At 37.3% G+C, this 10,233-nt stretch overlaps 1 protein-coding gene across 1 annotated transcript; it reads left to right on the top strand.

Moving 5' to 3' along the window:
* The first annotated feature begins 1,095 nt into the window (after positions 1-1,095).
* On the top strand, positions 1,096-7,744 carry LOC117457980 (V-set and immunoglobulin domain-containing protein 1-like). Its single transcript, XM_034098210.2, has 7 exons — positions 1,096-1,155; positions 1,254-1,417; positions 2,462-2,669; positions 5,866-6,021; positions 6,097-6,213; positions 6,684-6,828; positions 6,920-7,744. The coding sequence occupies exons 1-7, from the start codon at positions 1,113-1,115 to the stop codon at positions 7,011-7,013; spliced, it is 927 nt and encodes a 308-aa protein (XP_033954101.1). The 5' UTR covers positions 1,096-1,112; the 3' UTR covers positions 7,014-7,744.
* The last annotated feature ends 2,489 nt before the right edge of the window (positions 7,745-10,233 follow it).

Here is a 10,233-nt window from a genome sequence, read left to right as displayed (position 1 = left end):
AATCATGTGTGATTCACTGTCTCCCTCTCTCCGTCAGCATTGTGCTCCATGCTGTGAGAGGGAACACGACAAAGGTGAAGCTGCCTTTATTAAGTAGGCAGCACCAGGGAGTGAACTCCCCAATGATAAGCAGCGTGTTGCAGTGCTTTGGCTTACACTTCCTTGAGGCGAGCGATAAAGGCCAGGTGGAGATTAAATTACATGAATTCCTCCGCCAGAAGCCCTGACCCGGAATGACTTACAAGACAAGGAGGATGGAGCGATGCGCTGAGGAGAAACCACTGCCAAAGTGCTGCAACGTGAATTAACCATCAGTGTCACGCGGTGCAATGTAACTAAGTACTTGTACTCAAGTAAGGTACTTAATCACAATTTTGAGGTACTTCTACTGGAGTATTTCCATTTTATGCTACTTTATATTTATGCTCCATTACATTTCAGGGACATATTTACAGCTTGTTACTTTGCAGAATCTGAATATTATGCCACAATATAAATAAACCAACAGCATCGTCAATCATTAATATCAGCTACCTTTATCAGCAGCAACATTCAAATGATGAACATTGTACATGTGTGTGCATCAGTAATTCAAATCAGCTATTACTTTTATTTTTGGTAAAACATGTTGATGCTAATACTTTTGTACTTTTACTTAAGTAAGATTTTGAATTACATTTACCTGTAGGCCTATAGTATATTTAGCCTGTAGTAATGATACAAGTTGATTACCTGAACCTACCTTCTAAAGTCACACAATAGGCTATAACTTCATTTGCTGTAATTCAAAATGGACATTGTATTATCTCAGTTATTCTTATATGTATGGTACGTTTTTTTCTAGTTTTCATCTCCCCACACCCACAATTATAACTGGCTAAATCAAGTTTGAAAAAGAATAACACACCCAGTCTGGCAAACATTGGTTTGCAAACATTGTTATCAACAGGCCCAGTATCAGCCAGTCCATTACCCAGCATCCAGTAACCTTGCCTCTCATACTGTAAGCGTTTCTGACCCTCTCTTCCTGTTGGGTGCAGGAGTCAGTGGTGGAGAGAGTGGAAAATTCATTTCTTGAGAAGACCTGTGAAAGAATCCAACATTCAGTCGAGATGTGCTCCACGATGTCGTTGTTGGTGCTTTTAAGCATCATAGGTAACAACCTTTCTGCCTGTAATTCAGTCTTCTGAGGATTTTTGTCATGTTTCTGTTTGAATTTCTGGGTATTTATTTTGATTTGACTTGTTTTGCAGGATGTGTTGAACTGATCACGGTCAGCACTCCGCACAAATATGTCAACGTTACAAGGGGAACAGATGTCCTGCTGCCATGTACGTTTGTGACTTCTGCGCCGGACACAAAACAACTCAACATCATGTGGGATTTTGTTGCAACGTCCTCCGTGATACAAAAGCAGGTAGATACACACTGAGATTTTCTCAAAATGTTATTATTATTCACTGGGATGGAAGGACACTGTGAAATCAGGTATAGTGAGTTATGGGTTCAAAGTGAGTATCAGAATATTTCATAATGTATTTAATAAGCCTGATAATACCCCTTTACAATTGGTATCACTCCAGTGGCTTACAGTTTTGTTTAATAACTGCACAATGCTTTGAGTGATTTTCAAAGCCATCCGTCATTTTGTATTTCAATGTTCCAATCCCTGCCCTTCACCAAGTAGTGCCATGTGGTCGATGTACCTGGTTATTCAAATGCAACATGCCTTTGAGCTGGATGCATGCTGGGTGGTATCTAATGAAAACCTGAACATTTTGAAAATATTCAAATTTAATTTGCCATCGTTTACTATTAACCTCATTATAGAGCCTAACATAAAACACATCTTCCACACAGGTTAGCGCCTTTTTCTACTCCAGTATGCCGCGTATTCTTCACCAACGGTCATGAGACACACCTCACTGAGACAACAAAGACTGACTGCCAAATCAGATAAAGGCAGTTTTTTAAAACACCAATCCAGTATGATTTTTTTTTTGTTTTAAACTGATTTAACAGGACCACTCATGTTTAATTATCTGTTACAGGTGTTCAAGTTACTTTATGAGCAAAATGGTACCATCCTCTGGACCTAATAACACTAAAAGGGATTTATTTAGGACCATGGACAATTTGAAGTTTTTTTATTTATTATTTAAAGGGGACTACGTCATAAACATACATATTTCTACTTTTTTATACTACTATTTGAAACTATCCTTGTGAAAGATATTTGTGTTGGCAATGCTAATCCAATAAACTGCCTTCACAATACAGAAGACACCATTCTCTCTCTGATTAAAGCACATATCCAGTGTGAATGTTGGTATCATTGAGTATCTACAGTGTATCTTATACTCAGAACATCTGGACCTCTTGGGCAAGCCAGTTTTACAATGAGGATTGACAGAAACAGCTGAGTCTTTATTGTGTCTAAGGTGTTGCCGTGTGTTTTCAGGTGTATTACTATCTATCTGGAACCGTAGACATTGCAACATCTTATGAGGGCCGGGTTCAGCCTCCCTTCTCTCCCGCCACGACCAAAAATGCCTCCATCATAATAAGGAACATACAACCATCAGACACCGGCGTGTACAGCTGTCAGGTTCACAACCTTCCTGATTTTGAGGGAGTATCTGAGGCCGATATCTTTGTGCTTGTTTTCGGTAAGTTTTGAGAAAAGGTTTTCAACCCAATTTGTAAATAGAAAAGGTTGCTGTTGTGGAGCTTTAAACATTAGACATTTAATGGAAATGAATAAGTTACTTGAAAAGTGATTTATTCAACCACTGGTTCTTACCTGAAGAAGAAGCAAAGTAATCAGTATTCATTATTTGTAGTATACCCTTTTACTTAACTTAAAGTATACTGCAGTATAGAAAACGTGTACGTATAATGCAGAATGGCCGATTTAAGTATCATATATACCGTGTATTATGATTATTGATGCAGCTTGACCTATAATAATACATCAATGTTTTGTATTGACAATCTGGTACTGCAAAGCAACTGAAGCGATCCAAAAAATACAGTTGAGTAAAAAGAATATTATTTGCCTCAGAATTATTTTGAAGTCAAAGTGTAAAGTAGCAGGAAATTGAAAAAGTACCTCAAATGTGTATTTTAGTAGAATACTTGAGTAAATACATTTAGTAACACACCCTACTGGGTAGAAGAAAAAAAGGTCAAACCCATTAAATGAGTAAGAAAGTACATATTACTAATAATAGAGAATACAGAATAAGAGTTCTTATCAGGTAAAATAACACTGTGAGAGTGTACAGTGTGAAGGGGATTACCGCGCCACACCCCTCAGCAGTATCGGCTGAACGTTAGTGAGCAAAGCAAAAAGTCGTTCTTCGTTTCTCTGAAGGTGCTTTTACACCAGACATGTGTTCGGTCTGACAGGATGATCTGCTGTTGCTGTCTGAAACCGTTATCGGCCTCTTAGAGGTTTGGGAAATAACATGGACAAAGGTTTTTTTGTTGTTTTAGTTTTAAGTTGAATGTTTGAATGTCTTAATCCTTATTTGTCTTTCTCACATTATTCATGTGAAAGTAGATTAGTAATGTGGCAGAGACTTATATTAGTCTTTTGCTTTCATTTGAAAATATTTTTCAACATGACCAATCACAACAGAGCAGGCCAGCTCAGAGCAGGCTAGGCTCTGGTTTCAGACAGAGGGTGAAAGGAGGTGCTGCAGCACAGGCAGTATGAGAGAAATAAAGAGCTTTTTGAACATTAAAGCATGGAGACATGAACACAAAAAACTGATATGAACCTGAAATGAGCAGAATAGGGCCCCTTTAATCTATTTGGACCGTAACCATTACTGACTATCAAAATTACTTTTAAGGTTCAGCTATCATTATGTTTTTTGATGGTCATTTACTGAAAATGTTTTGCAATGATCATAGTGTATTATTTTCTATTGTTCCATTGATTATTTAATCAATTATATATTTGTTATAATCACAGTTGTAATGCATTATAAAGTAAACAATGACCACATGAAATCACCTACAGTCACATTGTAACGCACTATCAGTTGTAAAGTTAAGAAGGTTTTATGTAACACAACAATGGAGATGGGCAAACAGTTACAATACATATGTCAGTGCAGAGATGACTGTGTCTATGTTCAGTGTTGTTACAATAACAAATCTATTAAAACAGCGACCCTGAAAAGCGAGATTAGGGAATCACATTCAGTTTGAATCTTCTCATTCAGCGAGTTACCAGGGACAACCTCGCAGACCTCAGTATCCTCACTAGTTTCCATGGTTACTGCAGCAGTCTCCTCATTGTCAGTGTGAAATTAGAGGAGGACTGTGACTGCATCCTTGTACTGCATACAGAGTATATATCAGCTTCTGCTGCATGCTAAACACACGTCTTGTATTTCATAACCTTTATGAAAATGTTAGCAGGACAGCGTCTGCATACTGAATGTGATTCATGCTGTATGAATATGTATGGCTGTTCTCGTGCTGATTATCACGGGATGAAAGATTTTCATCATCTCTTACTGTTACATAGAATTATGGTAATATGTTAAGGAGAGGGAGTGGATCATGAATAACAAAAAAGGGGGGAAGCTTTACCCTTGTTGTGAAAACAGAATACATTTCAATAATGAAGTTATTTCCTGTTAAAGATGTTCAGCAGCATATAGAGAACACCTTATTATTATTATTAGGTAGGTGTTGGGAAATATACAGTTAGTGTTAGGGAAATTATTGATTCAGTCTCAGGGGGTGACAGTTGTAAGACCACACCCAACACACTTCCTGCCTGATGTCGATTCAAAGGCCCACAAAAAGGATTTGTCATTTTTAACAAATCAAAACACATATGTATACATACAGTACTCTCAACCAGGAAGTGCACAACACGTCTTTGCTTTCTGAAAGAATGGTTGTGATACTATAAAAATGAACAGAAATAAAAATGAGCAGTCAGAATTAACAGGCATATTGATCATATTTGATCAATCAAATGGCTTAACATCGTTTCTCAGATTGTAATCAATATAAAGGCCATAATTATAATATGTAGCTGGTGATACATATTCCAGCCCAAAACATTTAAATGGCAAACATTATCACATTTATAATTATCACCTGGCACCCAGAGATGTGTGCTTTCCTTTAAATAAATCAAGACATTTACACCCTAAATGGTGCATATAAAGCCAACAGATTGCAAGAAATGAAGTGTTTGATGCTCAAATGGAGGAGGATGCCCCCTCACTTTAATGCCCCTCCCTTCCTGATTCTCATATGAAAACCTTAAAGCAGAAGTGAAAAGTATGAACTCTTTCTATCTTTTTTCTAAACTGATCTGAAAAAACTGAAACATTGATTTTAATGAAATGTATTATGTCAACAGATTCCACATAACTGTATTAGATAGATGAAAGCAATACTATTACGTTTCAATAAAAAATACTAGGTTCAACTTAATATTATTGCTTTCAACAAACCTAATACAGTTGTGTGAAATCTGTTGACATAATACATTGAATTAAAGTCAACGTTTCAGTTTTTTCAGTGTAACATACTTTACTCAACTATATCATATTTCAACCTACTTTTTATATAGTGGAAATTGACCTCCATTTATTTAACATATATTGTTACTGTTTACTTTTAAGACTTAAAATATGATAGGCAAGGCAAGGCAAGGCAAGTTTATTTATATAGCACTTTTCAACACAAGGCAATTCAAAGTGCTTTACAAAAAATGAAAGACATTAAGACAAAGGCACCTGAATGATACCTTTTTCAAATAAAATGAATGATTCAGGATTACACCAGTGGTTCTGAATGTCATTTAATGTGTCCTCTGTGCTCTGTCAGAGACTCCCTCGACTCCTTATTGCTCCGTCCACGGGGACGTGGAGTCGGGACACCTGGTCACTCTGACCTGTCACAGCGAGCGCGGCAGCCCCCCCCCGACCTACACCTGGATCAGACTGGACCAGGCCAAGACAAGGAGGCCTGTGATGGGAAGAAGTCAGTACTGCATGTGTGTTTGCCTGTAATATACTTGTTGCTTTGTTATAAACATGTGTGCACTTGTCTCTTCAGCGACCGATACTGGAATTCTGGAAATCAGAAACATATCCCAGTTTGAGTTTGGGGAATACCAGTGCAACGCTACAAATGGAGAGGGATTTTCAACTTGCACCTTAGAGTTAAATCATGGTATGTTTATTTATTTATTTAATTAATTGTTTTGAGAATATTTAGATAATTTTCTGTTGTTTATTTATCCGTGAAACATTTTTGCAAATTGAAAGAAAACTAAAGCTTTGCCAGAAAATTAATAACGTTACTTTTTTTTGGTCACTCTTATTTGCACTCTCGCATTGAACAATTCTAACTGACCCGAAAAAAGGAATGCTTTTAGTCCAAGGCCAACATGAGAGTTACAAAACAAACAATCCTCATGAAACACAAGAACAAATGTATTGAGTAAAACGTTTGTACCGTCACCAGTTTGTTTCACGTAAAAGAAAAATGAATGTCATATTGGCAAAATGCTTTAAGTAATTTTATAGATTGGATTAAGGGAGATTACCACATGTTTTAAATAATTTGCCTCTCAGGGCTTCCGTACAATATGCACATCAACACCAGTATTAAAAAAGGCCTTATTCCCCTTCATTGTACAGATGTGGGAGATGGAGTGATTGCCGGCGCAGTGATTGGTGCGTTGCTCGGGTGTGTCCTTATCCTCCTGGTTGTGTGGTTCATCGCTCACACATTGAAGAAACACAAATACAAAGCGATCAAAGCCTCAGAAGGCAACGAGATGATGTGAGATTCTAACCCCTTGATGTTGTTGCATTTCATCATGTCATTCCTGATTCAAGTGTGTAACATCAACTCTCTCTCTGCCCACGAGGAGGAGCTCTACTCAGGCCCCAGAAGCCTCAGATAGTGTTACCATGGCAACTACACCCAGCAACCTCCATGCTGAGGGAGATGGGCCCAAGGCCTAAAAAAAGAGCTGAAGAAAGAGCTCCTGCAGATACGTCACTACACTGAACAACAGGATCTCCAGCCCTCAGCACACGTCATTCTCACATGTAATCATCATTATGTCCATGCTCACTGTCGTGTATATGAATTAGAATTTTGTTACATGTTTTCTTAATCAAAAAGTTAAATTGCAAACCAACACTTTTACAGCTTTTTTAATATATGTTTTACTTTAAATTGGCTTGATTGTATAGACACAATGTTTGTTGACCATTTAACCTAATGTCCTTGAAACCATGTTGATGAGCCCTGCATTGGATGGATATACAATCTACTTTATAAATAGAACTTTTTTACATTACATTACATGTCATTTGTTAGACGACTAACATACATTGAGTACTGTGGACAATCCCCACAAGAGCAATTTGGGGTGAAGTGTCTTGCCCAGGGACACAACGACATGCTGACTGCAGTGGGACTCGAACTTCCTATCCCCTGATTCGAGGTCCATCACACTATCCACTGAGCCACAGCCGCCCTGAAACTTGAATTTATTGTGTAAAATAGAAAATTAAAGTAAATCAACTTGACGGTAGAATTTGCATCATGCAAATTATCAGTATGAGTATTTTAAAATAAATAGGATAATAGTCCAAGATTCAAATCTTTCAAATGATAAAAGTCTTATTATAGGATTGTTTGTCTTTACAGTGGATGGATATGACAATCTAATTTGGTTAAGCATAAATGTAATACAGACAAATGCAGCTGTGATGATGTATGACAAGTTTATGTATTAACGTTCAGAAATTCTGGTTCAATAAAATATTGTGTTTTCTGAGTCAACGAGTCATCTAGCTCATCAAGTGTGACAATAAAATAATCAATAAAAGGTTCATCTAGGTGGCAGCAAACTTACACTGAGACTCATAATGTTAGCGCTCAATCAGATTAAGAGTCCTTGGACGTCCATGATTTGTCTCGTGTTTCATAATCCACCCGATTCTGAGGGAAATGGGTGGATTATGATACAATAAGCAACAGGGTCAGACATTAACCTGAATGTATAGATGTCAATCCTCTCTTTTGTGTTGTTGTATGTCACCTTGTGGTGATGTCATGTCTCTTTGCAGTTAATCAGTGTATTTTACTGTTGTTTTGCCACATTTCGTAGTTATTGTGTGTGTGTTTACATTTGCTTTGTGTCTCTGTAGTTTGTGTATGTTTCTTTGTGTTAAATGTAGGCCTGTTCAGTAATCCCTCCATGGTGAGGGGTCAGATGACTTTGAAATATGATTTAATCCATGTAGCTACAGGGGCTGCCCTTTAGCACTGCATTCTCACAGGGGTCTAAAATATGTTTAGCTGCTCACACAGGGAGAAGCCTCTAGAGCTCTTTGTGACCTGATATCAAAACATCATATGCTCTATAGGTTTACAGAGAACCTTATTTTCATGAGATTTATAGTTTGCCTGATAGGGGGGGGGAATCAATATACGGATATATTCTGTCTATACATATATGAAGAAGTTCACTGTCAAGTTGTAGGATTATTCTCCAGAATGTAATACCTTTACATTATTTAAAATGGTAAGAGGGCAATGGGGACTACTTTAATCCAGCTGGAAAAGTAAATGCGAGAAATCAATGAGTCACTCTCTCTCTCTGTTTACATCAGCAGATCAATTGTAAGCATTTTGTACGACAGACACATGGAACAATCTTGCTGGCAGGGTGGCATGTTGGAAATATAGGCAGAGCTTTCACTTACAGCCTTCAAAATACAAAGAAAAAAAACATTTTTCACACTGCTGCACCCAAATATCAGATATTGAACCTTTTCAGTTCAAACTGGCCTATCAGGAGATAGTACTCTAGTAAGAGTTGACAAGTGAACCAGAAATATGAAACATTTTCTTTACTAAACTACTGCTGTTGAGGCCTGCTTCCTGTTACACAAGATGGCTTCCACAAAGGACTCAAACTCTGACAGGTAATTGCTTTGACATTGACAACATGTCTACTTATAGTATTCATATAATAATGCTAGGTACAATTATTTTATCCATGAAGAAAACTGTATGTGAGAAAAAGTTTGTCTTTCCTAGCAAACAGTTAGTGAAGGAATTGGTGATTCCTCACAATGACAACATTATTTACAGTATTTCCTCATCAATATAAGCTAATACTGCTCTTTCAACCAAATACCTTTAATTCATATCAACATGGCTACCCCTCCGTCAATTTGAAGCTAGTGTTCAAAGATCTATAATCATTTGGCAAGTACAAAGGCAGCACAGATACCTTCAATATGTTCCTGTTAACTGAGCTGCTTGTGTTCTTTATGGAGCCAACTTGCTTGAATTCAGCTGAATTCAGTGACAGTTTCACACTAACCCAACACATCATCACCCTACCAAGAAAGATGTGTGAAGTCGAGCATCATTACCCACTTATGGCTCTTGTAACAAGTAGCAGTCTGGGTCCAAGACTTTTGATTTGTTTTACAGAGGTGGACAAATTGAATTAAAGGTGGGGTAGGTACATTTCAGAAACCGGCTCGAGATACACTTTTTGTTATATTCCGTGGAATGCTCTTAACATCCCGATAGCAATGAATATCTTAAGTGCTTTGACAAAAAATCCATAACAAAAAGTCATCTGTAGAAGCCGTAATACTGTAAAAAGTACAACCAATCCGATTGGATGGCCTACCTGCCTGTCAGCCTTCCATCGGGGCACAAACTTATCTCGTGCCCTCATTGGTCATGTGGGTTCCATAATTCCATAATTAGAAAAGCTCCTCCCTCTTAATGTTTGCAAAACTGATAGGTGGACAGGCTACAAATGATCAGTCCCTTCAGATCCGCACACATGAAGCTTAATGAGCATGAATTGAACAGACCTGCTGCTGTGTTAATTCTTTAGCTGCCACTTTAAGCTTTATGATGTGTACAACATGGATGTAATTTGATTTAATCTTGCCATTTTAAATGATGTATTCAATAAATAAGGTTAAACCAAATCATTACATTACAATAGATTTTATTTTAATGATTTGGTTTAACTTAAAGAGAAACTTTATTGTTATTGCACATATTACAGGTACTGAGACAACGAAATGCAGTTTAGCTTCTAACCAGGTGCAACAAGCAGTGAAGTGGAAAGTAATGTACACAATCTACAGAATAACATATAGAATGAATTGAATGATGAATAAACAGTGGGGTGTGAAT

The sequence above is a fragment of the Pseudochaenichthys georgianus genome, chromosome 14 (genome assembly GCF_902827115.2).
Source record: "Pseudochaenichthys georgianus chromosome 14, fPseGeo1.2, whole genome shotgun sequence".
NCBI lineage: Eukaryota > Metazoa > Chordata > Actinopteri > Perciformes > Channichthyidae > Pseudochaenichthys > Pseudochaenichthys georgianus.
Note: the sequence above shows the minus strand (reverse complement) of the source record. Positions and strands in the feature narration are given on the sequence as shown.

Bases quoted from the DNA above. Each gene is read 5' to 3' on its own strand.
- LOC117457980 (XM_034098210.2), top strand. From the start codon at position 1,113: ATGTGCTCCACGATGTCGTTGTTGGTGCTTTTAAGCATCATAG. The intron at 1,418-2,461 runs GTAGATACACAC...GTGTGTTTTCAG, and splicing joins CCTCCGTGATACAAAAGCAG to GTGTATTACTATCTATCTGG. The intron at 6,022-6,096 runs GTCAGTACTGCA...TTGTCTCTTCAG, and splicing joins GAGGCCTGTGATGGGAAGAA to CGACCGATACTGGAATTCTG.